This window comes from Anastrepha ludens, chromosome 5 (assembly GCF_028408465.1).
Source record: "Anastrepha ludens isolate Willacy chromosome 5, idAnaLude1.1, whole genome shotgun sequence".
In the NCBI taxonomy this organism is placed as follows: domain Eukaryota; kingdom Metazoa; phylum Arthropoda; class Insecta; order Diptera; family Tephritidae; genus Anastrepha; species Anastrepha ludens.
This window is the reverse complement of record NC_071501.1, coordinates 15330464-15348553: the sequence shown is the minus strand read 5'-3', so window position 1 is coordinate 15348553 and position 18090 is coordinate 15330464. Positions and strand designations below refer to the sequence as shown.

At 37.6% G+C, this 18090-nt stretch overlaps 1 protein-coding gene across 1 annotated transcript in view; it reads left to right on the top strand.

Moving 5' to 3' along the window:
• Positions 1 to 258: 258 nt before the first annotated feature.
• The window catches only part of LOC128863600 (protein dissatisfaction), a 79291-nt gene continuing 61459 nt past the window's right edge, over positions 259 to 18090 (top strand). Inside the window, exons 1-3 of the mRNA XM_054102834.1 lie at positions 259 to 268; positions 7393 to 7473; positions 15041 to 15202. Of these exons, the coding sequence (XP_053958809.1) occupies positions 259 to 268; positions 7393 to 7473; positions 15041 to 15202 (253 nt within the window). The remainder of the gene's footprint in view (positions 269 to 7392; positions 7474 to 15040; positions 15203 to 18090) is intronic.

The window sequence follows — 18090 nt, the reverse complement described above, 5'->3', positions numbered from 1 at the left end:
TTAAAAAAAAAAGAAATTAATATTAATAAAATCATAATCATCAAATTATACTCGTAAAACGTAAAGATTCTGGTATCAGTGCAAAATGAAAAAATGCGTGAAAAAAATTTAAAAAACATTTCAAGTGTTTGTTAAAAATTGTGTCTGATTTAAGAGTGACTAAGAAGGAGATTTGTAGTTACATTTTTCAACAAAATTTTAGCACCAAAACTAGGCACGCTGGATACACTCGGCTTTAAATATTTCCATCAACGGAAAATGGGCACAGGTAACTAATTTTCCGTCGCTACAAAAATATTCATCTGAAAATGCCGTCGGCTCTGAACTGCGATTAGAGCTTTGACTGTGTAAGAAAAAAGGCCGTATGATTTTGAGATTTACTCATAAAAATTAGTGCAATATTAACTATTTTTCGCATTAAACCAAAGTGGACAGTTTATTAAAACAGGGTGGTTCATATATCCTTGGGAACTGAATTTAATTCGGCTATAAACAAAGGACGCATATAATATTAATATTTTTACATGACAGACAGTCACTCGTTATAAATGCATTGGCTTCTTTAACTATATGTGGACTTTCGGTAAAAATGCTTATCTTCAACAATTTCAATAGTTTAACAAAGCACGCCAGTCGTTTCTTTCTCGTGCGCACTAGAATCCGTTGAAAGTGAGGCCAAGTCCTTCTCCTTCCTTTTAAATATACAGCTACACAAAAAGTTTGGCACTGTCAAATCAACCGAGTAAGACGGCCAGTCGAAATCGCCGTACTTGGAGATGAGCCATCTAGGCAACATCGTCTTGAGAAAAACCATCGTCAGCCGTGTGGCTTATTACCCTATCCTACTGGAACCAATAATCGTCCAACTGATTTTCTCGATGAGTGTTTGCAAAGGTTTGGTTATCATAGGCCGATATCAGTCACCAATGACAGTTACGTTACGGACTGCGTGATCTTCGGAAAATTGTCCGATTATATTCCATGCGCTTACACCACATCAAGCAGAGGCTTTTAACATCGTTAGAGGATACGGTTCGAATTTTCAGTGACTGATAACTGAATATTTTGTTTTATTTACCCCTCTTCTGAGTGTGAAATGTGTCTCATTACTCATGATCAATTTATTCCAAAAGTCTTGTTTAGTTTACGCCGATTACGGAATCTTTTTGACATATTGCAAGCAACGCCAAAAACCAATGAATCATTTGAACTTCATAGGAAAGCAAATGCAAGTCTTTCTTCGCATTTCTCCGTAAAATGATTTTTGGAATGGTTAATTGTGACGAGTGTTGGTGAAAGGAGGCCATGAGTTTTTCACGGAGAGTTTCCTGAACAGCCTCCATGTGCTCCAAACTTCGTGACGTACGCATTACCTTGAAATATTCCCGCAAGACACGAATTTTTGCATCAGAGACTTTATTGTTTTCACTAAACAGGAGAGGCTATTGTGGTATTTTCACCTATTGCACGTTGAGTTAAGATGTTCGAAGAGTTATCTTCAAAATAAATTTCCCGATTAACATTTTTTGTCTGCCTACCGGCTTGAGTGCCTGACTGGCTGTCCGATCTGATCATGCCAACAGCTAACTAAATTTGACAAAACCCTTTTCGTGAGTGAGCATACGAGAGATGGTAGCATTGCGTATCTCCAAAATGTAAAGCTTTTTAGGTACCCTTTAGTAGGATTACGGCTGCCAAGAATCTTTTAGCCTTAATTATGTTTTGGGTTATAGGTAGACTACGTAACGAGATACGTAGAAAGCCACTACTATGTTGCAATGCACCTTCGTTCTACTAACTAAACTATTAATATGAGGGATTTCATGTGAAGTGATCCAAGTATTTTGGACATGGTCTTAAACTTTACTGAAAATTGGTTTATTTGTAACCTTATATAAAAAAGTAAACTGAGCATGTGTTGAAAAAACTTACAATAATAATTATAGAATTGAAAAACAAAAAATTGAAAAAATTTAATTATTATAAAATTTATTCAATGAAAATATCTTTGGCATGGGTTTTTTTAAATCAAATATCGTCTTTTTTTTAATTTGTATAAATTTTTACTATTTATTTTTAACGATAAAATATGCATTAAAATATTTTTTTTTTTTTTTTGAAAAAGACAATTTTTGTTTTTTGAAAAAAACTATTCTTTTTTTTGGGAAAACACTATATTTTTTTGTTCAAAAATTTTCGAAAATATTTTTGTTTTTTGTCTTTTGTTAAAAATACTCCCTTTCACTATGCCTGTAATCTCTGAGAGTTCCATAGTTGAGTTCCATTAATTCAAATGCGTACAGCCATTCGGTGAAAAACACCGTGAGCCTACTTGATAATGAACGTAGCGATGATTCGATCGATTTTCATACAAACGTAACACGAGCAAACGAGTATGTATGCTGCCGCTTCCCTAGATCAGTATTTTGCACAACATCAAATGCGATTCTTGGCTGCCCCATAGTTGTCACCATGTCATAATAATATCACCTCACTTCTGGCCTTACTCCAATCGAACATTTTGGAAAACAGATTTGAACCAAATTCAACATTCCAGAAAAAATTAGTTTATAATCACTGTCATAAAAGGGATCTAGTTTTGTCAGAAAAATTGATTAAATCAATAACCGGGTCATTTTCATTCAGTAATAATAAAAGTAAGTCTTCTCACGTATGCAGCTCTACCTTTTGGAAAAACTGTGATAGATAACACAGGTCTGCAAAAAAATGAGTTCGGAATATCCTATAAAAGTGTAGTGTCATTTCCGAAGTAATTTTTTGCTGTTTTTTTTCCATGTTTGTGAATTTTTCGATATTCGAAAATCCATTGAGATAACATGAGACGTGATACAGTCGATTACATAGTCGCACAAAAAAAATAAAAAAAACTTCAAAATGCGATATCTCAGTGAAAAATAAACATATTTGAGCAAACTCAACGGCATTTGAAAGAGGAAGACTTATACTTTAAAATACTATGTTTACTTTTTTATGAAGATCAAAATCTGCGTAGCTACATAACCTCAAAAATGGGCAAAAACAGCGTGTTTTGCACTTTTAGGTTAGGATATCTCAAAATTCTGACGTGATAGAGCAATTTAAACCCCGGATTCGGACTCTACGCAAAAAATTACTTCGGAAATGATCCTACACTTTTATAGGACAAAACATTGTCGACCTGTGTAATATAAGAGAAAAAAATTGTAGACTGTCAGAATTTGTGTTGCGTCAGGTCCCTATTATAAAGTAAACAGTTTAAATTAAAAATAAACTTTTTTCTGCATTGTTTTCATAATTATTATAATTGAGAAATATTATATATATATATTTTTGGCGCGTACACCTTTTTTGGGTGTCTGGCCGAGCTCCTCCTCCTGTTTGCGTGTTGATGTTCTTCCACAAATGAAGGGACCTACAGTTTCAAGGCGACTCCGAAGGAGGAGCTTTTTCATGGCAGAAATACACTCTGAGGTTTGCCATTGCCTGCCGAGGAGCGACCGCTAGAGAATAATCCATCGGATTCGCATCTGGTGAATTGGAGAGCCATTGTGTGGACGTAATGAAGTTCGGAACGTTGTTTTTTAGCCATTCTTGGTTCACTCGAGCTTTGTGGGACGGTGCCGAGTTCTGTTGAAACGTCCATTGCCTGCCACCGAAATATTTATCTTTATGAAGGAAGAAACACTTAGTAAAAAAACGTAAATTCGAAAATTAGTCAAACAACCATTTTTCGCTGTCAGGACTTGGTTCTAGTTTTATTGATGATTTTTATTAATTGGAATGCTTTTGAATTAACAACAGAAAAAATCGTACCCCTAAAATATTTTTTTTAATCATTTTTAAAATCGAGTATCTCGAAAACGGTTAAGTTTTCAGCATCATGTCATTTATCCAAATTAATCGAAAATGACTTAAGAGGTTAGGGGTAGTCAGAGTCAGAGTAAAATCGAGTATCTCGAAAACGGTTAAGTTTTCAGCATCATGTCATTTATCCAAATTAATCGAAAATGACTTAAGAGGTTAGGGGTAGTCAGAGGCCCGAAACTTTATGATTTTCAATAATTTTTTTTTTTGCTAGTCAATTCCTTTATTTTACAAAAAATAAAAAATAGCATTCATACATCATCTTCCGACTTGACTTTAGCAAAATTTCAAAAGAAACAAAACAAATAATAATTATAAAAGTTATCACTGTTTGTGTGGAGCCTGTTTTACCAGAAGTCCATTGGGGTGATCATCACAAGTCCTTGGGGAGTCTTCTAAAAGCAATCGAATACGAGAAATTCGTTTTATTAATAGATAATGTTGTGCCTGATTGAAGCTTTTTTTTCAAAATAAACAATATGGCGGTCTCAGAAAATATTTTTCAGATTTTCGAAAAAAACCGACAAATAATTGTTTAAAAAAAATCGAAATTTTTGGAAAAAAAATCCTTCGATCAGGCATGAGTTTTTTATGTTTTTCAAAAGCAGTAGAAATTTTATTGAAATCTACCAAGCGGTTTTTCAGTTATTATTATTATTATAAGGCCATTACGCACTGCGACCAGAGCTGATCTATTGTGAAAGGCCTATTTTTGTAACCCTAGAGTTTTAGGCTTTTTACAAATTTGAGCACAATTTTAGGTTTGTTGTTCCAAAGATGGCATGGAGATACTGCGATGCCACCAAGGTGATGAAGTCTCTGTCTACCCAACGCAGGGCATTCACGAAGCACATGTTCTGAGCTTTCTATGTACATTTCGCAGACATTGGACTCAGATAGACCAATATTATTTAGATGATACCTCAGGCTGCGGTGACCTGTAAGATATCCTGTTAAAAGACGCAGATCTACTCTGCTTAGTGAGAGAAGCTTGTCAGATATTCCTTTGTTGAGACTTAGAAATAGTTTGGCTTGACGCTGACCGGCACAGTTTAGCCAGTGTGCAGCAAATTTCCTTTCTTCCCATTTCCTAAGGAATTCATTAATGTGGCTTTTTGTGAGTACACAGAAAGTCTCCGGACCAGTAAGTTGCATATTTGCTCCTTGTTTTGCAAGGTCATCAGCCATTTCATTTCCCTCATGTCCTTCATGTCCCGGAATCCAACCTAGTGTTACTATGTTGAGGTTTCCTTACGTGTTGAGAAGGTTTAGGTAATCATTTACCAATTTAGAGGTGATACTTGTTGATAGAAGGGCTTTTAGAGCCGCTTGGCTATCTGAAAGTATGTAGGTGTGAATACCTCTCATTTTCTTGCTAAAGCATTCTCTCACACATATTTCAATGGCATGTATTTCTGCCTGGAATTTTATTGGGTAGAGTCACATCGGAATCGATTTTTTGAATTTAGGCCCATTGATTCCTGCCCCTGTTCTACCATTTTCCAATTTGGACCCATCAGTAAACCATAGCTGGGAGCCAGGTTTGAAAGTGATAGAATTAGTTCTCCAGTCTGTGTGTTCATTAATTATAACTTGGAAGTTCCTGAAGAGTATTGGTTTGGGTGATAGTATATAATCCCTATGAAGAATGGGACTATGTAGGAAGTCTTCTAAGATCTTTAAATGTCCTTTCATGTTTTTAAGTTACAGTGATCACCACTTCAAAAAACATAATTTTGAGAAAAACGCATTTAAAGTTGCTTGCAGCTGCTGCTAGCTGCTTGCTCTCGAACCCTCCGGAGCGCCCGAGCGCCTTTTGTTAATTGTTGAATAACTTGAAAAGTATTTGTCTGACTCACTTCAAATTTTCATACAATATTTTAAGGATAATACTTTAAGAAAATGCAAAAAAAAAATCCAATTTATTGAAAATTCATTCTACTTCTAACCCCTTAAATAAGCGTATTCTCAAGTATCTAGGATGACTCCTCCGGTAGCCTTATAAATATGTATAACCAAACCAGACTAGAAGTAAATAAATTTGTAGCCAAAGCTGCTCACACTCAAGCGCTGTCATTTAGGTGGTTGTCGCTATAATCTACTTTACTTCTAAAATTTTAATAATTTTTCACTTTATTCAAAATTATTTTTATTTTTACTTTGCATTTTTTTACTATGAATGCTCATTTAGTAGTCAAACTTTTTTCGTAAGCACAGCGTGTGAAATTCTCAATTCCCAGCGCAGGCTAAAGTAAACATTCACTTATTAAACTCCGCTACCTCAGGCACATGAGAGTCTGAGAATATGTTAATTTTGTAATATTTCCCAATGCATTTTTCAAGGAGAAACAAAAACATTCACAAAATCACGCGAGCTGACTAGGAAACTTATAGAGGCCAAAAATCTCAAAAGAATAACAAAAATATTTTAAAATAAACTTTAAAATATTAAAATAATAATTGACATACGCCGCAATAACAAAAAGAGGGACGAATTGAATGCAATAGTCAATTACAACAAAAAACCAATGTATGCACTCACACATACATATAATTAACTACCCCTGAGGGCACAACAGCGCAGCGAGCAGCTGGTTGATGAAGAGTGTGAAAAGTGGCAGCACGCGCTACCACCAACAAAGGGGGATAAAAGACTATATATACACCTATACATACACACATGCATGCACTCTCGTAATATGAAAAAATATACATATAAACAATGGCAATATGTCAAACGTCCTATGCCTTGGGTTTTGTAATCATTACCCTGGACTTTGGTTTTCTTGTATGCCTAGTGAGGTCACCCTTCGCCACTTTCCTTGCTTGGCTTTTATTGTTGTTTCTGCTTGCATAGCTGTTTTGACAAGTGTCGCTTGTTTATTGAAGGATTTCTCTATTAAATATAAAGTGCGGCGGTACGTGCCTCGACCAATGACGGAGATTAACTGTAAAATTGCGGCACACACCAAGTGAGCTGTCTTGTCATCCCCGCTTGATAGCAACGAGTTGAGTGCGACGAGAGGAAAGGTGTGAAAATTGAAGTGCGAAAAAGGGTTTGCTTGTATACGCAAGACTCAGTTTGCTGTGGGTAGTCGAGGTGAGTGTGTGGGAAAGTGTATGTGTGTGTTTGTATGGGAGGCAGAGAGTCACGTCGAAAAATTCTAAATCAACAATTGTTTAAAAGTCGCCGTGTATTTGTTTACCTAACTTGAGCAGCCTCTCAACCTGGTGTGGCTGAATGTGGCTTTGTGTGTACATATTTATGTGTGCGTGAGTGATAGTTAAACGGGCACTAGTTTATTGTTATGTGTGTTTTTCATTTATTTAGCTCCTTTACGCACTGCGTAAAGTGGGCAAGGCCTTAGATAAACTTTCGGCTGCTAGTTATTCGGACGCTAAAGTCAGTTAAGCCTAGTCTAAAACGTTTATTTGGCGAGCGATTATCGGTTTATTTTTCTTTTATTTTCATTGCTGTTTTGCTACGTGTTTTATGCATTGATTCTATTGCAGTTTATTTGCTTTTAGGGGATCGCCTGCTGGACATACCATGCAAAGTGTGCGGCGATCGAAGTTCCGGCAAACATTACGGCATCTATAGTTGTGATGGTGAGTATGAACACTAAGTTATTTAAAGATTTTTTTTTTAATAAAGCAACTTGTATTTATTCATCTCAAAATACACTTCAGGTACACCTAAAGGTATTTGAAAGAAGTATTTAATTCAATAAGAGCTATCCAATGAACTTACTTTGGCTCCCCAGTAGATATCAGCTAACCCTTATAGCCTATCTGAGCAGTAATTCTGCCGAACTTAAGATTTTTCTCTCGTGCTCTATAAAACTACGTTAAAAAAACTATAGCACAGGGACTTAAGAGACATGTGTTTGTTTATAATATTATTTATATGCATTATTTATATACCTTCTGCTCAAATATGAACGAGACGTTATCAATAAAACGGTCCACGGATGACATATGGCAAAAATAAATTTTTTGTTTTTTGGTAGGACTGTTATAAGCTTACATGGCAAATTTCAGCGTGATATGTCACATATTTTGTTTTCTGTGCTACTGTAAACAAGTCAAGCTCGAGTGTGTTCTTCGAATTTAACGATGGAAATTCAAGTTGGACAAAGAATTTGTTTGAAATTTTGTTATTCCAACAAAATTTCGGCTTCAGACGCCTTAAAAATGTTGCAGACAACCTCTATCGCGTGCACGTGTTTTCCTGTGGTACAAATCGTTCAAAGAGGGCCGTACATCGGTTGAAAACTTGCCTCATGAACGTCGTCCAGCAACATCAGTAAACGACGAAAACATCGGAAAAGTAAAGGAAATTGTGCTTGAAAATCGCACAAATCGCAAAATCGGTTAACGAGAACATTCGTCTTAAAAGGAAGGAATTGTGGGACAACAAGTCATGGTTCTTGCATCACGATAATGCACCAGCTCACAGATCACGTCTTGTTCGCGATTATTTGAACAAAAATAATGTTAATATCATTCCGCAAGCACCGTATTCGCCTGATATGGCTCCATGTGACTTTTTCCTGTTTCCCAAGCTCAAGTTGCCGCTCCGTGGAAAACATTTTGAGACAATTGAAGTCATAAAAGAGAATTCGAAGAACACACTCGAGCTTCACTTGTTTACAGTAGCACAGAAAAGAAACTATGTGACATATCACGCTGCAATTTGCCATGTAAGCTTATAACAGTCCTACCAAAAAACAAAAAAATTATTTTTGCCATATGTCATTCGCGGACTGTTTTATTGATAACGTCTCGTTCATATTTGAGCAGAAGGTATATAGTTTATTCTAATGGTATCGGGACCGTTTCCCACAGTCATGGCTGAGATTTTGGAAAGGTCACTGGCTGTAGTCAGTCGCTGGGCTACCGCTTGCGGCCTCCGAGTCCACTCTTACCAAACGGAGCTGGTGCTATTTACCAGAAAATATAAACCTCCAGCTTTTCGACTTCCCAAAATTAAACGACCTCGTTCCCCCGCTTTCATCGGAAGTTAGGTATCTTGGAATGATACTTGACTCCAAACTCCATTGGAAGCTACACATTGAAAATCGGGTAAAGAAAGCCAGTATAGCCTTCTACTCCTCCTACGTTCGGTAAGAAATGGGGACTCAAGCCACAGGTCGCGCTGTGGTTGTAGAACGTAGTGGTTTTGCCGATTTTAACGTATGGATGCTTGGTTTGGTGGGAAGCTCTTCGGAAGGGCTATAATATCACTAAAGTCGGGAGGGTGCAGAGGACTGCATGCATTGGCATCAACGGAGCATGTAAAACTTGCCCCAGTGCTGCCCTGAATGTCCTTTTGCACTAACTTCCCATCGGCTTTTCCGTCATTTCCATCGCAAATCAAATTGCAATCAGGTTAAAGAAGGTTGGCCTCTGGACGCAATCTCTCAAGGGACATGGTAGCATTTGCGGGCAGTTAACACCGTATTTCTCCGAACTTCGAACATATCTCTCTATCCGCAAACTAAAGTTTGAGGGTCGTGCTAGGGCAATCTTTCCAAAGTGGCAGGATTGAATTGAGCGGTAAATCTGCACCGAAGTTTGCACCTCTGTGTTTACTGACGGTTCCAAGATGGAATCGGGTGTCGGAGCAGGGGTTTTCTCTAAATCAGCCAATTTATCTATCTCCTTTAAACTGCCGAATGCTACTAGTGTTTTTCAAGCAGCAGTTTTTGCGATCCTGCAGGCATGCAAAATGCTTAAGGAACGCGGGAGCGATAGTCAAGCCGCGATCAAGACTATGAGAGATGGCATGGTGGAGATCCAAACCAGTCAACTCCTGCAAGGAGGAGATCAAATATCTTGGCTGTGCAGGTAACATTTATCTAATGTGGGTTCCAGGAAATAGAAACACGGAGCAAAATGAAATTGCTGATGAGCTTGTCAGGAAGGGGACCTAATTGGCTTCAGAGACCTCCTACCCGGCCATCGACATCCCCCTGACAGTTGTTAAAGGTGAACTGTACAAATTATTTTTCAGGAAAGCGCAGAAAAGATGGAGCTCCATTTCTTTATGTGCTATTTCGCAAACCCTTTGGCCTTTGGCACAATATACGAAGGGCTCAGAAAGTCCTTTGGACTCCTCGCCATTCGATTTCCACACTCGTAGCTGTGTTTACCGGTCACTGGGCGATCGGCACACACGCGGAAAAGCTATAACCCCCCTTGCAGAAGCTGTGGGAACCTTTCAGAGAAGGAGACAATTAAGGTCACTGCTCCTTTCTTCGACCGCCTGGGGCAGTGCGCAAACCTAAATCCCATCAAAACGACGCTTTAGTGCTACTTGAGGAGTGGCACTTCAACCATTTCACCTACCTACCTACCTAAAGTTTATTCTAAATGTTAATTCCAATATCGAACTTTGTACCAAAAAGGTATAAAAAAATTAAAAAAAAATTATTAAAAAAAATTCGACAAATTTTTACGAAATTTTCATACTTTCTAAACATAATTTTTCTAAAAAAATACGAGTACTCAGTTTTGTAGTCTATTAAATTTTGATACAACAAAGTGCAAGTTTCAAATAGCTTTAAGGTTTTTCAACTCTTGTTATTTGTGATAATTGTCTGTGCAAATAAATAGGCTTTGATTGAAAATACATAATAAAGAGAAATATTTTGGGAAATAAACGTAGAAAAATTGTAATTTTGTGGCTAAAGAAACGAATCATTTTTATTATTTTTGCCATAAACATCACCAGTTCAATTACCACTGGATATTTAGATTTTTGTCACAACATCATCGTTTCAATAACTACCGGATTTTGGGTTTTCGTCATGACATTTGGTCCTTCGAGCCGGATAATTTATTTATTCTTTGAGTTGAATACTTCGCGCAATATATACAAAACCTCAAGAGGTTAAGGATTTAGGCCCACAACACATGCTATATTGCCAAATTGGTAGAATTAATTTTTTTTATTTTAATCTGGTAGATAATTTCATGAATTGAAATCCGTCATATGTCTGCCTCGGCTACGAGTTACATGTCTCTTCCCATCAGCGCAATTTTTTTACTATTTTCAATGGTCGGTTGCACGAGGTGTGTTCAAAAAATAAGGTACATTTTCAAATTTCGCGGGCTACGTACATTCGACTTCCGACTATGAATAAGTTCGTGCGGTTTTACAACAGATGGCGTAACTTGATTATTATTCCATCGATCCACATTTCCAAACATTCATTGGAGAGCTACTGTCGTAAGGCACAAACGTCAGTATAAGTTTTTTATTTGAAGCGTAAACAACAATATTTTTACCACACTTGAAAATGTCGAATTTCGTGCCAAATAATGTGTTTTTGCGGGGAATTCTTCTTCATTATTTTAATATGAAGAAAAAAGCAGCCGAAAGTCATCGTATCTTGGTGGAAGTTTATGGTGAGCATGCTCTATCTGAGCGAACGTACCAGAAGTGGTTTGCACGCTTTAAAAGTGGTGATTTTGGCTTGGAAGACGAAGAACGCGAGGGTGCGCCGCCAAAGTTCATGGATACCGAATTGGAGGAATTGCTCGATCAAGATCCGGCTCAAACGCAAGAAGAGGTTGCAAAAACTTTGGGAGTTGATCAATCAACCATTTCCAAACGTTTAAAAGCCATGGGAATGATCCGAAAGGTAGGCCATTGGGTGCCGTATGAATTGAAGCCAAGAGACGTTGAACGCCGTTTTATGGCATGCGAACAACTGCTTCAACGGCACAAAAGAAAGGGTTTTTTGCATCGAATTGTGACTGGCGATGAAAAGTGGGTCCATTACGACAATCCAAAACGTCGGGCAACGTATGGATACCCTGGCCATGCTTCAACATCGACGTCGGCGCAGAATATTCATGGCCTGAAGGTTATGCTGTGTATCTGGTGGGACCAGCTGGGTGTTGTGTATTATGAGCTACTGAAACCGAATGAAACGATTACGGGGGATGTCTACCGACGACAATTGATGCGTTTGAGCCGAGCACTGCGAGAAAAACGGCCGCAATACGCCGATAGACACGACAAAGTTATTTTGCAACATGACAATGCTCGGCCACATGTTGCACAAGTGGTCAAAACATACTTAGAAACGCTCAAATGGGATGTCCTACCCCACCTGCCGTATAGTCCAGACCTTGCGCCATCCGATTACTATCTCTTCCGATCGATGCAACATGGCCTGGCTGACCAGCACTTCCGTAATTACGATGAAGTCAAAAAATGGATCGATTCGTGGATTGCGGCAAAACCGACCGAATTTTTCACAAAGGGAATCCGTGAATTGCCAGAAAGATGGGAAAAAGTAGTAGTAAGCGATGGACAATATTTTGAATATTAAATTTGTAACCATTTTACGTCAATAAAGTTTCAAATTTCGAAAAAACCCGCACGAACTTATTCATAGTCCTATTAATTTTTTATTTTTTTATTTTGGTACACTCGTCTCGAAAATATGTTCACGGTTTTAGCAGTATAGCATTTTTAGTTTGTTTGTGAGAGGCATAAATAAGGTAAGTGTTTTGCGTTTTGTGGGAAATCGTCGAATCCCAATTAGAGAAGTTGCTGAGGATGTCGGTATCTCGGCATATCGGTTGGCTCATGCATTGCAATCTTTTCGGAAATTTTTGGCAAAACGCGTGTGGCAGCGAAGGTCGTTCCAAAATTGCTGAATTTTGACCAAAAACAACGTCGCATGAGCATCGCTCAGTAATGGTTGAATGACTTCATGAGTATATGGTTATCACATCGTAACCCAAGCCCAACCGTCTCAATGGAAGACTCCTGGAGAGCCAAGACCAAAAAAAACACGTCAAATGCGATCAAATGGTGAGGTTTTGCTCACTGATTTCTTCGATTACCATGGCATTGTGCATCAGGAGGTCTTATCACAAGTACTGCGCCATTTGCATGAAGCAATACGAAAAAACGCCCGGAATAGTGGAAAAAAATGCATGGCTCTTCATCATGATAATGCACCTGCTCACGCATTGTTGCTTGCGAGAGATTATTTGGCCAAAAGCAACACCATTATTATACCTCAGCCACCGTATTCACCAGATTTGACCTCCCGTGACTTTTTCCTGCTCCCAAGATTGAAGACACCCATGAAAGAACGGCGCTTTGCAACGATTGAGGAGATACAAACCGCATCGCTGAGAGAGCTCAAGGACATACCAAAAAATGCATATCAAAACTGCTACAAGGATTAGTCGCTGGCAGAAGTGGATAATATTTGACCTGGACTACTTTGAAAGAGATAAAATTAAAATTGATGAATAAATCAATATTTTTAGAGAAAAAGGAAAATTCGACTTATTTTTTGCGCACACCTCGTATGTCTATGCAGTTAATTTATAGTAATTTTTTATTAATATTAATATTGTAGTATCGAAATTTATACTTTTATTCAGGCCATACACAAATATATTTTAAAAATACTTATATAAGGGTGGTTAAGTTTCAAAGGCCGTTGTTGATTTTGAATAAAATACAACTTCTTTATTATGATAATATTGGTACGGCTCAATTACGTATTGAACAAAATATTGGCCAAATGGACGCCGCGGTCTCGGCGGCACACCTCCATCCAATGGCCCAAATTTTCGATGACGCTGAGGCATAATTGAGGTTCTATGCCGTTAATGTGCCGAATTATCTCATCCTTTAGCTCTTGAATTGTTGCGGGCTTATCGACGTACACCTTTTCTTTCAAATAACTCCAAAGAAAGAAGTCCAACGGTGTCAAATAACATGATCTTGGCGGCTAATTGACATCGCCGCGACGTGACACTCTTCGGCCATCAAATTTTTAACGCAAAAGAGCCATTGTTTCGTTAGCTGTGTGACAAGTGGCACCGTCCTGTTGAAACCACATATCGTCCACATCCGTATCTTCCAATTCGGGCCATAAAAAGTTCGTTATCATCTAAAGATAGCGAACACTATTCACATTAACTGCCTGACCGGCCTTATTTAGGAAAAAATACGGCCCAATGATGCCGCCGGCCCATAAACCGTGTTTGGTGCATTGATTTTTCGGCAATCACTCTTGGATTATCATTCGCCCAAATGCGGCAATTCTGCTTATTGATGAATCCACAGAGGTAAAAATGTGCCTCATCACTGAAGATGAAGTGCGCGATATGCATTTTGATTTGAACGCCCGTTTTCATAATAGGCCTGAATAACTTTAACGCATTGCTCGATTGTGTATGTTTCCATGGTTCAAATTGAGTTAGTCTGTGATTGAAAAATATTAAATAAAATGCAGAAAGGAACTTGACGTTTAGATGTGGTTTACATTTAACATCGGCCCTTTAAATTTAACCATCCTTTATAATGTCTACACTCAAGAGAAATATAAAAATAAATAGAGATAGAAATAGAAACAGAAACAATAAAACTGGGAGTCATAGCTAAACGAATCATCAGGCTTAGTACATTTATTTGATCTTAATAGCTCGAAAGATTTGCATAAGTCGGAAGTGGACTAGGGTTTTGCAAATGCCTGCTGTGGCTATTGGCTTAGTTACATAATCCAACTTTAACCAGATGATTCCAGCAATTTCAATATGTATAGGAAGCGGTTTAATACTAAGTATAATTCGCACTTGTGATCTGTAATGAGGATCTGGCAGTGAGTAGGAGAAATTTTATGTAATATAGACAAGATTTAAGTATATTCAATGTACGAGCATGCACTGCGTTAGAGGCAGGTTTTCATAATTTCTTTCTTTTTTTTCTAATTTGAATAATTCTTTATGCAAACATTGTTAATTTTTTCTACAGAAACCACACAAATCCAAGTTTTAAACTTTGTGTAGATTAACAAAAATGTTCTTCAAAATTTCTCATTTCAAATTTCGGATACGTACTTTTACCGTCCATTCAATTTTGTATAATAAAGAGTAAGCTTTAACGTACTCAAAAAAACGCATTCATTTTTGACCATTTTCTTACTGGCGGTTTTGTGCGTACTCCAGTATTACCAGAGATACATTTTGCTATTTCACCTCTGCTTACGTTAGATTTCAGCTTCTGCCATAAATATTTATAATAAATACATTTGCGCTTCTTTATATTGCTATGGGCATAAAACTAATTTCAACTTTCTCTCTACGACTCATTGCATAACCACTTAAATATTTGAATATTTTGCTACCTTCACAGGCTGTTCCGGCTTCTTCAAACGCAGCATCCATCGCAACCGCATTTACACCTGTAAAGCGACAGGTGATCTGAAGGGTCGCTGTCCCGTCGACAAAACTCATCGCAATCAATGTCGTGCGTGTCGGCTGGCGAAATGCTTTCAATCGGCCATGAACAAAGATGGTGAGTAACAAAGTACCAAAAAGAGTATGAGAGAGAGGGAGAGAGTGTTATAATAACAAAAAGGAGCAAAGCCATTGACAATGAAGGAAACACAGTTGGCATCGCTTTGCGTTTAACGAATTTCATTATTTATTTTGTTTGCTAATTTCATGCAATTATGCGGTAAATTACTTAGTTGGAGATAAAATACGCTTATTCGTCATTATTTTGATAGGCTTGCAGATTTGTGGAGCGCAATGTTGTTATTGTTGTATTTATAAGTACTTATAGAAGGATATGCGGGATTTGAAAATGGTTTGATACGTAAATGTACAGTAAAGAAATTTTGTATATTAAAATGAGGCCAACGAACAGCTCGATTTTCGTGTACCTTTGCAAATGGTTTTTAAAAGGAAGAATTTATTTTTAAAAATTGAAGTGAAAATCAAAAAGTGCTGGTACACTAAAACTTGAAACCGCCACCGAAGTTTTGTGACAAAGGGTGATTTTTTAAGAGCTATAAGAAAGTTTTTCAAAAAAACACACGTAAAATTCGGAAAAATGCATGACATTTTTATTTAAATCGATGTTATTTCATGCAAATGGTAATCGCGACTGCGTCTCAAATGGTCCATCCGGTTAGTCCAATTTTGTCATGCTCTTTCCAATGTTTCGGCCGGTATCTCACATACACTGAATAGACACGAGCTTTAACATAGCCCCACAAAAAATGATCTAGAGGCGTTATATCGCACGATCTGGGTGGCCAATTGACAGGTCCCGAACGTGAAATAAAATGTTCACCGAACTCGCCGTCTTGCTGAAACCACATGTCATGCAAGTCAAGCTCTTGCATTTTGGGCAAAAACAAGTTGGATATCATTTCACGGTAGCGCTCACCATTCACAGTTACGTTACGACTCGCAGCATCTTTGAAGAAGTTCGGTCCAATGATACCTCCAGCCCATAAACCGCACCAAACTGTGACCTTTTCTGGATACATTGGTAGCTCTTGAAATTCTTCTGGCTGATCTTCAGTCCAAAATCGACAATTCTGCTTATTTACATACCCTTTGATCCGAAAATGAGCTTCGTCGCTGAACACAATTTTTCGATAAAAAAGTGGATCTTCGGCCAACTTTCCAAGAGCCCATTCACAAAAAATTCTGCGTTGCGGTAGGTCGTTCGGCTTCAATTCTTGCACCAGCTGTATTTTGAAATCCTAAATCCTTTCGCAAAATGTTCCACGTTGTTGAGTAACAGAGGCCCAATTGCTCGGAACGGCAACGAATCGATAATTGATGGTCATCATGGACACTGGCCGATACAGTTGCGATATTTTCTTCAGTTCACACTCTACGTAAGCGTGTTGGTGGTTTGATGTCCAATAATGTAAATTTGGTTCTAAATTTAGTCGCCATAGCTCGAATAGCCGCTTCAGTGGGTAGATTAAACTGACCTGACCATAAAATGGAAGAAAACTTTCTTAACAGAACACGCATTTTTATGATAAAATTCAATAATTTGCAAGCGTTGTTCGTTTCTAAGACGATTCATGGTTAAATTATAGACCAAACGGAAGATGTTTGACAGTAAAAAAAAACATGAAACGTGCGTCAACTGTTTAAACCAACTGTTTAAAAAGATAATAGCTAAAAAATCACCCTTTATAATCCGAAGTGTGTTGGTTTTCTCGTATCTTAAGGAGTATTCGATAGCTTTGAGGCTGCTTTGTATGATTATGGCTAGAATTTTATAGATGGTGTTAAGTAGGGTTATTCCTCTCCAGTTGCCGCAGTCATGCAGGTCGCCTTTCTGAGGAAGCTCACCATGATGCCTTTTGTCCAGAACGGGGGCACCTTTTCATTGCTCCAGACGGCGGTGATGCGGCGATCAAGAATTTCCGCTGATATTGGCGGGTCGGTAATTATTAGTTCAGGGTGTATGTCATCTTCCCCCACAGCTTTGTTGAGCTTCAGCTTCAAGTAATAGCTACTGCAAATTTTTGAATTAAGACTCATTTTGTTAGATTCATTCTTTTAATCAGTTCTTATTGTTTGTTTTAGTTTAAATTTTTTAATTTAAAATTGTTTCTAAAAATACTGATTTACCAGTGAAGTTTTTTAAGTACTTTTTTTGATAAAAATATCACATGGCAACACTGTTTAAAATTATATTTTTAGCAAAGCTAATTCAAATATATTTAAATTGGTGCCCTTTGTTTGGTTGATTTATTCAAACTGATAATAAATATTAAAGTGCGCATGAAAAGGAATAGAAACTAGAACGAAGAAGAGTTGGTGATAACGAAAACAGTGATGTGGAGCGTTGCCAGATGTATACATTTTCAACACCCTTTTTAATACGATTTTTTTAAGAACTAAAATTGCTGGAAATTGTTTTTGTTATACGCTCATAGAGCCTCATATCTCTAAAACCAGTTGCAAATTAGAAAATGACCTGCAGTCGCACTAAATAAGGGGAAAATTCTATATAAATCCAAGAAATTTTTGCAAATGTATTAAACTCGAAACTTTATGTTAACTGGAATATCTCATATCTTCTTCTCAATTGACGCGATAACCGCTTTCGCGATTTTGGCCGAGTGCAACAAAGCGCGCCAATCGTTTCTTTCTCGTGCTAACCGGCGCCAATTGGACACACTAAGTGAAGCCAAGTCCTTCTCCACCTGATCTTTCCAAGGCAAAGGAGGCATTCCTCTTCCTCTTTCAGATCCGGAGCGTTTGTATCCATTCATATCAGATACTCTTTTATTATCATCAAGACTTTTTTTAATAGAGCTTCGCCACCTTTTTTCACTTTGTATGAAGCTCGTTTTTGTTTCACTGACTGCTTATTGAAAAACACGAATCAAAAGCAATTGTAAAACGCATTTGAAATCCTGAACC